The sequence below is a fragment of the Haliotis rubra genome, unplaced genomic scaffold (assembly GCF_003918875.1).
Source record: "Haliotis rubra isolate DU_JTF1 unplaced genomic scaffold, ASM391887v1 Scf195, whole genome shotgun sequence".
In the NCBI taxonomy this organism is placed as follows: domain Eukaryota; kingdom Metazoa; phylum Mollusca; class Gastropoda; order Lepetellida; family Haliotidae; genus Haliotis; species Haliotis rubra.
This window is the reverse complement of record NW_025765947.1, coordinates 1,117,398-1,133,150: the sequence shown is the minus strand read 5'-3', so window position 1 is coordinate 1,133,150 and position 15,753 is coordinate 1,117,398. Positions and strand designations below refer to the sequence as shown.

At 37.9% G+C, this 15,753-nt stretch overlaps 1 protein-coding gene across 1 annotated transcript in view; it reads right to left on the bottom strand.

The window, feature by feature from the left end:
* The window catches only part of LOC124274848 (spondin-1-like), a 129,375-nt gene that overhangs the window by 37,771 nt on the left and 75,851 nt on the right, over positions 1–15,753 (bottom strand). The window contains exons 2-3 of the mRNA XM_046710214.1: positions 14,384–14,484; positions 4,918–5,066 (exon numbers count right to left, since the gene is read on the bottom strand). Of these exons, the coding sequence (XP_046566170.1) occupies positions 4,918–5,066; positions 14,384–14,484 (250 nt within the window). The remainder of the gene's footprint in view (positions 1–4,917; positions 5,067–14,383; positions 14,485–15,753) is intronic.

Below are 15,753 nucleotides of genomic sequence, written 5' to 3'. Positions count from 1 at the left end.
CATCCTATTTTAACAGCATACATAACTTCATGTCATAGACTATATTCCAGCGTGTGATGTGGGGATGACGAGACAATGTGTTGAGGCATATGCTTACAAAAGTTTTTTTCAGTGGTGAATTAGAATCCTAACATGGAGAGGAAGTAAAATAATTCTTTGTTGCACCATAGTTATGTTTATCCCATTATCAGCCTGCTTCAGTGTTTCAGAAAAACCTGGTGAAGGATTACTAAATTACTAAATTCTTGAAATATCAAACTAAGGAAGTATCAGTAACTGACACTGATACCATTCATACTAGCATTAACGCTAAAGTAAAGATATTGATACAAAATGACAATTTATAAACAAATCTTGGTTTAGCAAACATTAGTTTCCAGTGGACTATTACAAAAATAACCTTGAAATTTCAAGCTCCACAATGATTTTTACCATCACTTTGTCTCTTTCTATCTCTTCCTTGCTAAATTATTTAGGCCAGCTTTAATAATCATTCATACAAGTATCTACTGTGAGTGCTTATGGCAAATATGTAAAATACATTAACAATATCAGTTACAGATTTAATCAAGATAATGACAATAGTACAGTATGTGAAGAGCAAAACTAATTTGTAGAACTAAATGACCACTCCCTACAATACTTATGGTTATATTAGTCAAAACATATTAATACCATCTCTCATAGTTAGGATCATCATTCAGATGATGATACAGAGAGTGAAACCAGAACAACATATTCTAGTAACATTATAAATGTCAGTGCCATTAGTATTTACAATTGTATTTCTGTACGTGGCAAAGAATGAACCCCAAATTCAAAAATAAATTTTAAATCATTATAAATGACACAGCCACACTGACAACACCAGGTGTCTATGAGCTAAGTTAAAATGTCCACCCTATCATCAATATTATCCTGAACTTATGTCAGACTTGATTCTAAAATTGTTTCCTTTTAAAAGTTCCCCACCCATATCACTCCCATTTAAATTCTCCTCACAAACAGCTTCCACAAAATGAAGCATATATATTCGGAAATAATCCTTTTTAATCACTTTATCAGATTAATAATGACTTAAAACCAAACCTAGCAATAAACAAAGTGTCACTTTCAGAAAAGTGTAGTCTTTTTTAATCACATTATCTTATTATAAAAGACTTCAAACCTAAAATAGCAATAAACAGGGGTGTTACTTTTCGGAAAGCGACTCGAATGAAAAAGCAATTTGGTTGAAATGTTAATGTGCTGTGATTATCTTATATGATGATGAGTTTGCAGCATGTGGGATCGGATGGTGGGATGTGATGGAGCAGGCATGTGGTAGGCCATCCCCCTGTAGGAATCTAATAATGGTTCGAGGCAGCAGTTGGTTCCTTTACCAATCAACTTCTTTCCCAGAAGACACTGTCAGACATCTTAGATCTGCCATCTCATTAGCTATTTTTATACTTTGCTGAATGGCATAAAATAGAAAGGGAAGTGTTCTGGTACCTGTGAAACGCTTCACAGTTGAAATATGTGGTGGATAATGGTTTGAGTTTGTTGGTGTACAGGGTACAGAAAGATTAAACTGGATTATAAACCTCTTCCTCATTTTTATGGGATTTTGATAATGAGAGTTTTGTAAATCTGTACTTGTTCATGGTCGAGGGGGCATTGCGTGAGGGGCATTATAAATATCTTCCTCATGTTTAAGCTTTAAGCCATGGCAATGTTTAATGTGATTATTGCAAAGGGTTATAGGACAGTGCAAAGCAATTTAAAATGTCAAAGGCAGAAGATGACATATTTAATATTATTTCTGAAATTTTGTGATAGACAGTGATAAACAATTGATGGCATTCGGGGTTAGATAAGTCATTAGATTCAAAGAAGAAACATATGGATTAAAGGCATAATGGAAGATAATGGAAACACGAGATGGAGATGAAGGAGTTACCCAATGAAAATGGAGGACGCCCAAAGAAGAGATGATGGCTTCAGCTAGTGATTTAGAGGAAGAGAAAGAGAGGCATTGGGAATGGGAGGAAGAGAAGACTTTCTACCCGGATCTTCAGGGTCAATAGATGACTGAAAGGAAGAAAACAGAAAAGGCATTGGGAATGAGGACAGAGGAGGATAGAGGACGTTAAGAGGACACAGGAAGTGAGAGGTTTGAAATGACAGTTGAGAAGAGAAGAAGATTCTCCTTCAAACTTTTAAGAAAATATTCGCAGAACAGAAAATGGCTAGGAATAAGATGTAGAAAGCAAGGAATCCAAAATGTGAGAGTATGAAATTAACAACAGAGTAATCATAATTGTCTGTTTGAAAAGGTGGTCTATTCAATATGAAAAGGTGGTCCATGTAATGTGAAAAGGTGGCCCATGTAATGTGAAAAGGTGGCCCATGTAATGTGAAAAGGTGGCCCATGTAATGTGAAAAGGTGGCCCATGTAATGTGAAAAGGTGGTCCATGTAATGTGAAAAGGTGGTCCGTGAAAAGGTGGCCCATGTAATGTGAAAATCTGCTCCATGTTATGTGAAAAGGTGGTCCATGTAATGTGAAAAGGTGGTCGGTGGAAAGGTGGTACATGTAATGTGAAAAGGTGGTCAGTGAAAAGGTGGTACATGTAATGTGAAAAGGTGGTCCTTATTATGTGAAAAGATGGTCCATGTAATGTGAAAAGGTGGTCCGTGAAAAGGTGGTACATGTAATGTGAAAATCTGCTCCATGTTATGTGAAAAGGTGGTCCATGTAATGTGAAAAGGTGGTCGGTGGAAAGGTGGTACATGTAATGTGAAAAGGTGGTCAGTGAAAAGGTGGTACATGTAATGTGAAAAGGTGGTCCATATTATGTGAAAAGATGGTCCATGTAATGTGAAAAGGTGGTCAGTGAAAAGGTGGTCCATGTAATGTGAAAAGGTGGTCAGTGAAAAGGTGGTCCATGTAATGTGAAAAGGTGGTCAGTGAAAAGGTGGTCCATGTAATGAGAAAAGGTGATCCATGTTATGTGAAAATCTGGTCCATGTCATGTGAAAATCTGGTCCATGTAATGCGAAAAGGTGGTCCATGTAATGTGAAAATCTGGTCCATGTAATGTGAAAAGGTGGTCCATATAATGTGAAAAGGTGGTCCATGAAAAGGTGGTCCATGTAATGTGAAAAGGTGGTCCATGTAATGCGAAAAAGGTGGTCCATGAAAAGGTGGTCCATGTTATGTGAAAATCTGCTCCATGTTATGTGAAAAGGTGGTCCATGTAATGTGAAAATCTGGTCCATGTAATGTGAAAAGGTGGTCCATATAATGTGAAAAGGTGGTCCATGAAAAGGTGGTCCATGTAATGTAAAAAAGGTGGTCCATGTAATGCGAAAAAGGTGGTCCGTGAAAAGGTGGTCCATGTTATGTGAAAATCTGCTCCATGTTATGTGAAAAGGTGGCCCATGTAATGTGAAAAGGTGGCCCATGTAATGTGAAAAGGTGGTCCATGTAATGTGAAAAGGTGGTCCGTGAAAAGGTGGTACATGTAATGTGAAAATCTGCTCCATGTAAAAAGGTGTGAAAAAAGGTGGTCCATGTCCATGAAAAGTGGTCCATGTAATGAAAAGGTGGTCCATGTAATGTGAAAAGGTGGTCCATGTAATGTGAAAATCTGGTCCATGTAATGCGAAAAGGTGGTCCATGTAATGTGAAAATCTGGTCCATGTAATGTGAAAAGGTGGTCCATATAATGTGAAAAGGTGGTCCATGAAAAGGTGGTCCATGTAATGTGAAAAGGTGGTCCCTGTAATGCGAAAAAGGTGGTCCGTGAAAAGGTGGTCCATGTTATGTGAAAAGGTGGCCCATGTAATGAGAAAAGGTGGCCCATGTAATGTGAAAAGGTGGCCCATGTAATGTGAAAAGGTGGCCCATGTAATGTGAAAAGGTGGCCCATGTAATGTGAAAATCTGCTCCATGTTATGTGAAAAGGTGGTCCATGTAATGTGAAAAGGTGGTCGGTGGAAAGGTGGTACATGTAATGTGAAAAGGTGGTCAGTGAAAAGGTGGTACATGTAATGTGAAAAGGTGGTCCTTATTATGTGAAAAGATGGTCCATGTAATGTGAAAAGGTGGTCCATGTAAAAGGTGGTCCATGTTATGTGAAAGGTGGTCCATGTAATGGTGAAAGGGTGGTCCATGTGAAAAGTAGTGAAAGGTGGTACATGAAAAGGTGGTCCATATTATGTGAAAAGATGTAATGTGAGAAAAAGGTGGTCCATGTAATGTGAAAAGGGTCCATAAAGGTCCCATGTAAAATCTGTCCATGTAATGAAAAAGGTGGTCCATGTAATGTGAAAAGGTGGTCCATGTAATGTGAAAAGGTGGTCCATATAATGTGAAAAGGTGGTCCATGAAAAGGTCCATGGTCCATGTAATGTGAAAAGGTGGTCCATGTAATGAGAAAAGGTGGCCCATGTAATGTGAAAAGGTGGTCCATGTAATGTGAAAAGGTGGCCCATGTAATGTGAAAAGGTGGCCCATGTAATGTGAAAAGGTGGCCCATGTAATGTGAAAAGGTGGCCCATGTGAAAAAAAGGTGGTCCATGTAATATGAAAAAGGTGGTCCATGTAATGTGAAAAGTCTGGTAATGTGAAAATGTGTATGTGAAAAGGTGACCCATGTAATGTGAAAAGGTGGCCCATGTAATGTGAAAAGGTGGTCCATGTAATGTGAAAAGGTGACCCATGTAATGTGAAAAGGTCCAAGTGATGCAGGTCAAAGATGTTTACTGCCTTGGTGAAACTAATGAGAATGGACATGGGTTTAAAACATCAAGGATCAACGCCAAGGCGAATCTGAGATTTGAACCCTCAGTCATGGGTTTTGACCTTCGGACCCAACAGTAAGTGATAAATCCGAAAGTGCAGGGTTAATCAAGACCAGACTGCCTTTACCTGAACTCAACACAGCCGGCACTCTTGGTAGGCGCCTTCCACTGCATTCGGATACTGTTCTTGTCCGCCAGGAAGTAGTGGGACATGACATGGTGGTCACAGATGCCCTCTTTCATCAAATCCCTCACATACCCGAGGTACGAGGTGACCTGAAATAGGGAACAATAAATTCATTAAAATGTTTTCATTTTCATTTCTTAGGAGGTCTGTAAATTATCTCATGTCTTCTGAGGTATATGGTTGGAAGGTCTTACTGAGGTATATGGTTGGAAGGTCTTGCTGAGGTATATGGTTGGAAGGTCTTACTGAGGTATATGGTTGGAAGGTCTTACTGAGGTATATGGTTGGAAGGTCTTGCTGAGGTATATGGTTGGAAGGTCTTACTGAGGTATATGGTTGGAAGGTCTTACTGAGGTATATGGTTGGAACAACTTACTGAGGTATATTGTTGGAAGGTCTTGCTGAAGTATATGGTTGGAAGGTCCTACTGAGGTATATGGTTGGAAGGTCTTGCTGAGGTATATGGTTGGAACAACTTACTGAGGTATATGGTTGGACCAACTTACTGAGGTATATGGTTGGAAGGTCTTGCTGAGGTATATGGTTGGAAGGTCCTACTGAGGTATATGGTTGGAAGGTCTTGCTGAAGTATATGGTTGGAAGGTCCTACTGAGGTATATGGTTGGAAGGTCTTGCTGAGGGTATATGGTTGGACCAACTTACTGAGGTATATGGTTGGAACAACTTACTGAGGTATATGGTTGGAAGGTCCTACTGAGGTATATGGTTGGAAGGTCCTACTGAGGTATATGGTTGGGAAGGTCCTACTGAGGTATATGGTTGGAAGGTCTTGCTGAAGTGCATATATGGTTGGAAGGTCCTACTGAGGTATATGGTTGGAAGGTCTTGCTGAGGTATATGGTTGGACCAACTTACTGAGGTATATGGTTGGAAGGTCTTGCTGAGGTATATGGTTGGAAGGTCCTTACTGAGGTATATGGTTGGAAGGTCTTACTGAGGTATATGGTTGGAAGGTCCTACTGAGGTATATGGTTGGAAGGTCTTACTGAGGTATATGGTTGGAACAACTTACTGAGGTATATGGTTGGAACAACTTACTGAGGTATATGGTTGGAAGGTCTTACTGAGGTATATGGTTGGAAGGTCTTACTGAGGTATATGGTTGGAAGGTCTTACTGAGGTATATGGTTGGAAGGTCTTACTGAGGTATATGGTTGGAAGGTCTTACTGAGGTATATGGTTGGAAGGTCTTACTGAGGTATATGGTTGGAACAACTTACTGAGGTATATGGTTGGAACAACTTACTGAGGTATATGGTTGGAAGGTCTTACTGAGGTATATGGTTGGAACAACTCACTGAGGTAAATAGTTGGAACAACTCACTGAGGTAAATGGTTGGAACAACTCACTGAGGTAAATGGTTGGAACAACTCACTGAGGTAAATAGTTGGAACAACTCACTGAGGTATATGGTTGGGACAACTTACTGAGGTATATGGTTGGAACAACTTACTGAGGTAAATGGTAAAATTACTTCTTGAAGCAAAGAAACAAGGGGACACACATTGCGAATTTCCTTACCTGGAGGAACTTAGGAACAATAAAATGATTTGATGTGGGGTGTTAGGTTTGGTTATGAGTAAGGCAGCCAGAGATAGAATCTAATAATGATCTTATGGCCCTAACAGCAAATTCTGCAGAAAACTTGACTGCCTTCTATACATCCTGCCTGTCTGTGACCTACTGGGTTTTCTATAGGATCATTGTTGGTTCATATTTTCAAGCTATGTACTCTACATACATACTCCATTGTGTAGTTTTGTTTCTATCCAATGAACTCTAATATTTTCAAAACAAATCTTTCAAGATATACCGGTACCATAATAGAAAGATAAGAGAACAACAATGTAACAATAAATTTGCTAATTTGACCTTACCAATTAATTACTTTGTCTAAAAGGTATTGTTAGTTAAAATGTATAGACATTAGGTAACTGCATAAATAAAAACATCAATAAAGATGTAAACAAAAACATTTTCAATCCAACTAAACAGTTTGGGTTTATTTATTAGTTTATACACATCAGAAAAACTTAAATGGACAAGGCCCTGTTGTTATCAAATTGTCAAGCAGCCTTTAGATAACTCAAATAAAACCACAGCCCACGGTGTTTAGAAAACATAGTGTCATAAATGCCATGTTACCAAGGTTCGTGACAAAGTTTTTATGGGTTTGTCCCTTCCTTCATGTTTCTTGTGTGACTAAGACACAGGTGATGATATCCCCTAGGGATGGCTTGTAACCATATTTGTTACACATTGCTACTATTTGTTACTATCTCTCTTTCAGTTTGTGAAACAGGTACCTCTGTACACATATCATTTACCAGGGGATAAGTGGATCACTTTGTTTACTGACAGAAAATACCTTCTGATTCCCTAAACAAGATCTACTAGAACATGTACATGTTGCAAGAGAAGTCTAAATATGCTGAAAGGAAAACCAATAAAATCTTAAATATAATTTCTTGATAATGAATCATAAAAAGCAAGGGATTGTCCTGATATCACTGGTGGTGAGAGATATGCACACCTTATAAAATCAGTTCAGAATTACATAACTGAAACTAACTGCGTTACGGAATTCAAGTAACAACCTATAAACATAAAATGCACTTGGTATCTTGTTCTTTATTTTATTTTCTTTATTTTTATTTTGTTTTGATTCATTCATTAATGTCCTAATGTCTGCTCCATAGAATTATGTCAAGATATAACGAACTATATGCGGAGAAGCATTGACATAGGCCATATGGCCTGTTTGCTAATCCTATTTCCATTTTGTTATGTCATGTATTATGAAAAATGTAAACATTAATGGAAATAAAATACTGTTTAAATCATATGCACACAAAAATTCCGATTGTTGTTTTCACCCTGCTTAAAACAATTTCTTTATTAAAAATTTCTGATTGTTGTTTTTAACCCTGCATAAAATATAATTTCGTTATTTTAAAGGACGGGGTGGGCATATGTGTTTTCCTTTATCATTGCTCAGCCTTTCTTATTTTTCAAAGGCACCTAGCATCTCCAGTCAAAATGTTTCTGAAGGTGTTAAACCTGAGGCAATTTTATTTATTTTATAAATTATATTTATATAATTATATGGTTGGACTCTAAAACAAAACAAGACCTTTGCCTTAGACCACATGGCTGTGAAAACAAGGGACACATAGTTGTGCTCTGTCTGGAATGTACTGATACCTATTGTAAATCATACCCCCCACACTGCAGAAATATGACATGCAGGTGTTGTGGCCTGGCACATGACAGCCTGATAATTCACTATAAACTATGGTGTAATCACTATTCCTTGTCCATGAAGTTGTTGAGTTTTCTCCCAAGGGGAGAACTGACATTCATCTCCATCTCTCATGTTAAACTCAGACAGACAAATATAATCCCCCTTGCTTGCTTTGCCCCTCCTTGAAATGTCTGCACTGCTCTTTCACCTTCTCTCTGTACTATGCGAGACTCTTATGCAGTCTGTATGAAAACCTACAGGCTAAGTTGACAGCCTTGTCACAGACCTATATTTCATTTCACTCGACTTGCTGTGTAGAATCACTCATATCATCCTTCTTGCTGGGCTATAACACTCATATCACATCATGTAATGGAGATATATGACTATTTGAAAAAAACATTTTGGTGTCCTAATATCTTAATCTTATGATCTATTATTAGCAATCTCCAGAAAACATAACAACTAAATCAAGATATGTCCTGGAGTGTTTGTGTTGCAGAGCACGATCACTTCCATTCCCTCAAGCAATCCAGACAGCTGCTGTTTCCCCTCAGAAAACAAGTTCAAGCAATACTTTCATTTAGATAAGAAATCTTAAGACACATAGACATATTTACACATATTTATTTAAATGAAAAAAAGGTTTTGATGTTGGCCAAATGCATTTCAGTTGATAAGCATGGATGCTACATACAGAAACTGCACATTAACTGCCAATTAAAGCAGATTTAGACCATAAGATTTCCCTTTTGTCCATCGACATCACAATTAATAGATTTTATTGTAACTGATATAGAACAGTTGTTGAGCGATGTCAACATCCCCTGTCAGTAAACAAACAGTACCATTTCTCTTTCTATGGGTGGCAAGTATCTGTATCTTACGTAAATTTGTTTCTCCCATGTTATGAGATACAGAACCATATAAACTATGTTTTTCGCACACAAAAATGAAAGTAAATGTGAATTTATCATGCCTATCTGAAGCTCACCTTTCAAATGATCTGATAGGAACTGGGAACTGCTCTATATAGTGTAGCCTTTCCTGAAGAAATACCTGGCTTGCCTAACATGACTCAACTTTAGGCCACACTAAAGTACTTCATAGGACAAAAGCAAACAAACAATAATAATTGTGACAGGATTAAATGGTTACCTATTGAACAAAAAGGGATAATCATAAACAGTCAGACAATAAAAAAGTCAGGATATCATGGTTAATATTGCAACAGAAGTTTGCATAGAACATGTACCATTTTCATAAAAAAATTATTTAAATAATAGATAAAGGTAAAAAAAGAACGATTAGCAAAACTAGTTTGTTATAAACAAATTCAACCTTTACAAAACTAATCTGCAAAACGAAGAAAATATTTGCTGTGTCTCACATATCTTTTATATAATCCCCTGTATTTTATAGAATAAATTGACATATTTCTTTGAGAAAACGATTCCTGTCCAATAAATCATACTTTTTTTTCTTCAACAAAAGAAAAGCATAAGTGATGTGTTTTTGTGTCACAAACAGTCCAACAACATAATCACATTTAAGAAGAAAAACTGTCTGCACACCACAGTTTCTTCGGCAATCATTTAGAAACCTTTTCAACAAAATGTAGAAAACAAACAGTAAATGATAAGAGGTTGAGCAAACAGGGTACTAAATGGAATGCAAGTAATGTTTGAACTGGAGTTCCTATGGATTTTTTAGAAGTATTTGTCGATCATTGCTGACACGACCACAGTCTCATACATCAACACGCGTGTACGCCCAGCCACGACACAAGCCATGTAAACCTTTCATGTGATCACATTCAAATTATTGTCAAACATAAAAGTCTGAAAGAGAGAGGCATTTGAACTTGGGTAGATTTAACAAGACTGACTTTCATAAAACATGCCTTGGAGCGAGTATTCTACTTGATAGTCGTTGTTTTATACTCCATGTTTGATCCAACTCTTATCAAGATGAAAAAAGAAGTTTGAAGATTTGAATTTTAAAACCCCGATTATGGTGAGAATGTTTCTAGTCTTAGAGGCTTTGTATTCATCGTGTTATATGCCTCCGACTGAAGACTGATTTAAAGGGCATGGAAAAGAAGGTATTTTTCTATGAAGTTTCCACATTCTCTTAATGATCATCCCAATGATAGTAATCACATGTATTCCATTTCCCTCTGTTTAATGTTAGATAACTTGTTTCAGGATTTGGTATTTCAGTATTTTTCACTGGAGGTAGCAGCCCCAACAGCAGCAGTAGCAGCTTCTTATAGCTGCCTTAAATATGATTCCCACAGATTCTGCCAGAAATGGCCCATCTTCAAATTTTAAAGATGTGTTCAAGGACCATATGTTTTTATACTTTTAAACAAACCACATCCTTCTTTATTTACTGACATGAAAGGATATATCTTACATCAACATTAATCAATAAAAGTCTAAACGAAAATCCATAGATCACAGATTGATTATTCCAGTGATCAAGGATCACTATTCCATATATAATGGACCACTAGTTCATAAATCAAGGATCACTATCTCATAGCTCATGGATCACTATTCCAGAGCTCATGGATCACTATTCCATAGTTCATGGATAACTATTCCATAGCTCATGGATTACTATTTCATATGTTATGGCCCACTATTCCACAGATGACTGATTTATTATTACATAGATCATGGATCACTATTCCATAGATCACATTGTTATTCCATAGATTAATTATCATCATTCTATAAAATCATTCATGAACACAGATTAACATTCCACAGACTCATCATTCATTCCATTAATCTTGGGATGTGCAGAAAATCACGGTTTTCCCACCAATCTAAAAGAATGGTATCTTCTCTGCATCATATTTTTTTGTAATTACAGACATTCCATTATGTAAGAAGTTTCTCCCCACCCATTTATTATAGGGTATTACATAAAAAAGGTCAATTTACTTTTTTATTTTTAGGTAGGCGGAACATGCTATAATCTTATCATTATGTCCTTATTAAATGTCTATTGATATTTTAACGAGGTCTTAATGAAATGGCTCATCTCTTACTTCCTCACCTGCCAACACCCTAACGGATGCTGCATCCAACTCCCATCTTTTCATAAACAATTCTCTTTGAAGATAATAGTCATCATCTGAACCAAATTTCATAAATTCATTTTCTTGATAATGTATTCATTTATTTATAACAGCTCCAGCGAGCTCTATCTTCCGTTTGATAGACATGGAGCTGTCGACCATTCAAGATGAAGATATCACACTTCTACATTTAGACTTCAAAGTCAAAAGAGAAAATAATTTGAACTGTGAGTGGAGTAAAAAACACTTTGAGGTGCCAATTGCCCTGAGTGTGCGATATATCTTAATTATAATCTTCATGCATTTTGCACAACTTTTTATGGATCGGAAGTAGAGAAATGTTTCATAGCTCTGTATACTGGGAGTGAGTGTGTCAATGAAGTTTGTTCAATCAGGGCAACTTCCAATCCTGAAGTAAGTATGTGTTGTTTCATAAGCACTCCAGCTATCATATTTCAAGTGTAAATAGTCATGTGTGGATCAGACAAACCAATCATTAGACTCCACTCTAGGAATACGACCAGTTGCCACATATTCTCGACTTGCATCTGCTACAGGATAGACTAACAATCAGCCCTGAAATGAACATATTTTACAGAAAAAAAGCTCAAAGTGAAAAAAATAAAATATAATGAAAAGGAGCCCTGAGACTTTCTTCATTTTCAGAAGTTGTGGAAATCTAGACACATTTTCTAGACTTGTGTGGGCTATCTTGGATATATTTGCTTCAGGGTCTGTATGACAGATTAGCTATACGGCTGTATGGGTTCATTTGTGTCAGGGTGAAGTGAATTTGGGTTTAACGTTGTGCTTGAGAATATTTCGCTCATATGACGATGTGCATGCATGTGTATGTGTATGTGCGGCTGCTTGTACTAGCCCAGAGGGGCGATGGGGTAGCCTAGTGGTTAAAGCGTTGGCTCGTCACGCCGAAGACCCGGGTTCGAATCCCCACATGGGTACAATGTGTGAAGCCCATTTCTGGTGTCCCCCGCCGTGATGTTGCTGGAATATTGCTAAAAGCGGCGTAAAACCAAACTCAGTCAGTCAGTCAGTTATACTAGCCCAGACTTAAGCTGGTTTTATAGTGCTAGCCCACTGAGATACCATGCTGCAGTGAAGCATGAATACCCCACTCAGACACATTATACTGACTCCGAGCCGACCAGTCCTTGATGTACCCATTAATGCCGAGCGCCAGGCAGGGGCCAACAAGTATCATATTTTAACTTCTTTTGGTATGACGCGGTCTGGGATTGAACCCGCAACCTTCCGTGCTCTGGGCGGACACTCTAACTACTACACCAGGGAGGCGGTCTTGTTTCAGGGTCTGTAGCCAATGGCTCTGGGTGCATGCAAAATTCATTCTCAGGGTCAACCAACCAACCAACCAACAAATCAATCATGATGGCATGTAAATATTTATATCTTGGCCAGACAGAAAAGAACTTCACCCCTGATGGGGTTGAAAGTTTTAAGCAACATGCAACATATCACACCATTCACTACGACAGATTACAAATAGTAAATATAGATATGTTATTGTGAAATGTGATTGTGATTGACCACAAATATTGATATGATCTTGATGTCCAATAAATGACAAAACACTCGGATAAATTATTGACTAAATTGTACAAAGATCAATAAGAAAAGGGCACAATTTCAACCCTCTTCAGATTTCTTGAAATTCTCCTGAATCAATGACAAAATACTACCATAAACACAAATAATGTCATGGCCGTATGTAGTTGTCAAAAAAGACTTGCCAGAGAATATATAGAATTTTGTTTGTAACATATAATCCCATTTAAACTGAAAAAGAGCCCCAGGGATACCAGAACCTAGACCTGCGTCATTCATGACTTTAGCATTGCAGGGAGGGCTAGGCTGTAGTGAAAATAATGTGGTTCAGGGACTGTGAGACAGACAAGAGAATCTGTGACGTATTTCCATTGACTATGAAGGGGATAATATAACCATTTATATCCCACTTGAGAGAAGCATTCACCTGGATGTTTACACATGGATACAGTACCGACCACAAGTGGTCAAGAATGAATCTGTCTCCAACCCCAGTGCTTCTTATGACAGATTTTTCAATTTAGTTCCTTCAAAGTGTAGCCGAAAAGGTCACCCTCGGTTGTGAAAACATTAAGAGAGAAAATATTCTGAGTTACATTCTGAGCAAATACTCCCAGGTTAAAGTGCCAGGCTGCCCACATTACAAGATTGTCACTCTTGTATGTGTGAATTGTATGTCTTCCCCTGTCCTGAAAGCCATGAGAAGCGACTACATCTTCATCCTGACACACTCAAGAGGCCACTGAATACACAAGGAGCACAAGAGCTGGACCCAATATTAAGGCTAAACAAGTGACATATGTTGAATTATACAAATACAAATCTAGAGATTAGCGTGGCTTCCTTGATCCTGGTGGGTGGTGAGGTAGCATTGTGTTAAAAGTACTTGTTCATCACGCCAAAGCCCTGAGTTTGATTCCCAACATGGCTACATGTGAAGTCTATTAATGGTGTGATCTTTGCTGATCAAGTTCTACAAGCGACATAAATTCAGCTCACAATTAGAGGATAAATGAGTGAGAGAGCATGTGGGTGAGTGAGTGAGTTTAGGCTCACCCCACTTTTAGGAACATTCCAGCAATATCACGGTGGCGGACCCCAGAAATGGGCTTCACACATTGTACCCATGTGCAGAATCGAACCCAGGTCTTTGGCGTGATGAGCGGATGCTTTAACCACTAGGCTACCCCACCTCTTCAACTGAGGCAGTAACACTTTTGATACAAAACATGTGACATTTAGCATGATATGGAAACACACAAACCTAAATATATCAGTTACTTGGGTAATGGGTATGGTCCTAACAACACTGAATGCACCTTAGAATTAAACTGTAATCAGCTGATCCTGGTATCTAAGGGGCATAACTCATGGGACACCACATTGGAAAACTGGAACACAAGGTGCATATGTGAATATATATGTGAACAATACTAAAATAACATTTGTAACTGCATGTACTCACATCAAAGTGGCCAACTGTCACATTCTCTTCTTTGGCTCCTTGTGGCACTGCTACCAACATGTAACCTAGCAACGTCTGGTTCCCCCTGCCTTCAAGAATCACTGCAAATAAAAGAATTGGTTAAGTTCCTCGGGTATGATTGATAAATTTCAAAATGGACATCTGTTAAAGGCGCATACAAGTATATGCAAGTAAACTGACACATTTTGATATCACTCAAAGCTTCTTTGCATTGATCAGGACAGGAATTCCACTGTGTCTAGAGCGTATGAGCTTGTTATTGATGCTAACTACTTTGGTTGAAACAGTTAGCGAGGTTAAGGTACCAAGGAAATAATCAAGACATGTCTGTGAGCCTGGATTGACAAAGGGGAGACAACTCTCCACAATGATATGCAGCACCTAACACCACAAGTACACATTGCCTTCTTAGCCATGTTGAACACAATGATGGTTGTGACTAGGTAACACAATATACAGGACAAATATTGTAGTCACTTTTCTAATTTTCTCTGTCCTATCCTTCATATCTCAGTTGTATCATGATTTAATCTACCGAATGCACATTGTGTCTTCTGAAAACCTGGGAATATTTTTCAACCAGCACAAACACCATGGCTCTTAACAGAATGCAGGCAGTAGTGAGTGAGTGAGTGAGATTAGTTTTACACCACACTCAGCAATATTTGAAGTATATGGTTGTGGTCTGTAAATAATCAAGTCTGGACCACACAATCCAGTGATCAACAGCATGAGCATTGATCTATGCAATTGTGATACAATGACATGTGTCAACCAATTCAGCGAGCCTGACCACCTGATCCCATCAATCGCCTCTTAGGAAAAGCATGGGTTACTGAAGATCAATTCTAACCTGGATCTTCACAGGTTTCCAGGCGGTAAACAGAAACCTAGTGCTTATTATTTCAAAACATAACACATGCATAAACAAATCGCTCAGTTTCACAATTAAAAAATCTGGACCTAACATACCAAACACAGAAACCAAGAGAGGCCTGATGATCATTTTCATGAAAGGTGCTTCTAACCAAGTACCTCTTAAAGGCAAACGCTTCAAAAAAATGGCACTTATTGAAGGAAATATGGTACATTTAGTGTTAATTTTGACTACTTCTCCAGTGGTTTCAATAAATCCCTTAACTGTTTCTCATCTAGATTGCTTTACAGATTATATCTTTTCTAAAAGATTAAAGCTATCCAGCAACAACAACAAGGGTAATTTTCAAGATTATATCCCAGCCAAGACAGAATTATCCTTTAGGGGACTGCAACATAAATACCAAACAACCATATCATGAGATGTTCCTCAAAGATTCACATTGCCTCATAGGCAGTTGCTTTCTATCTCA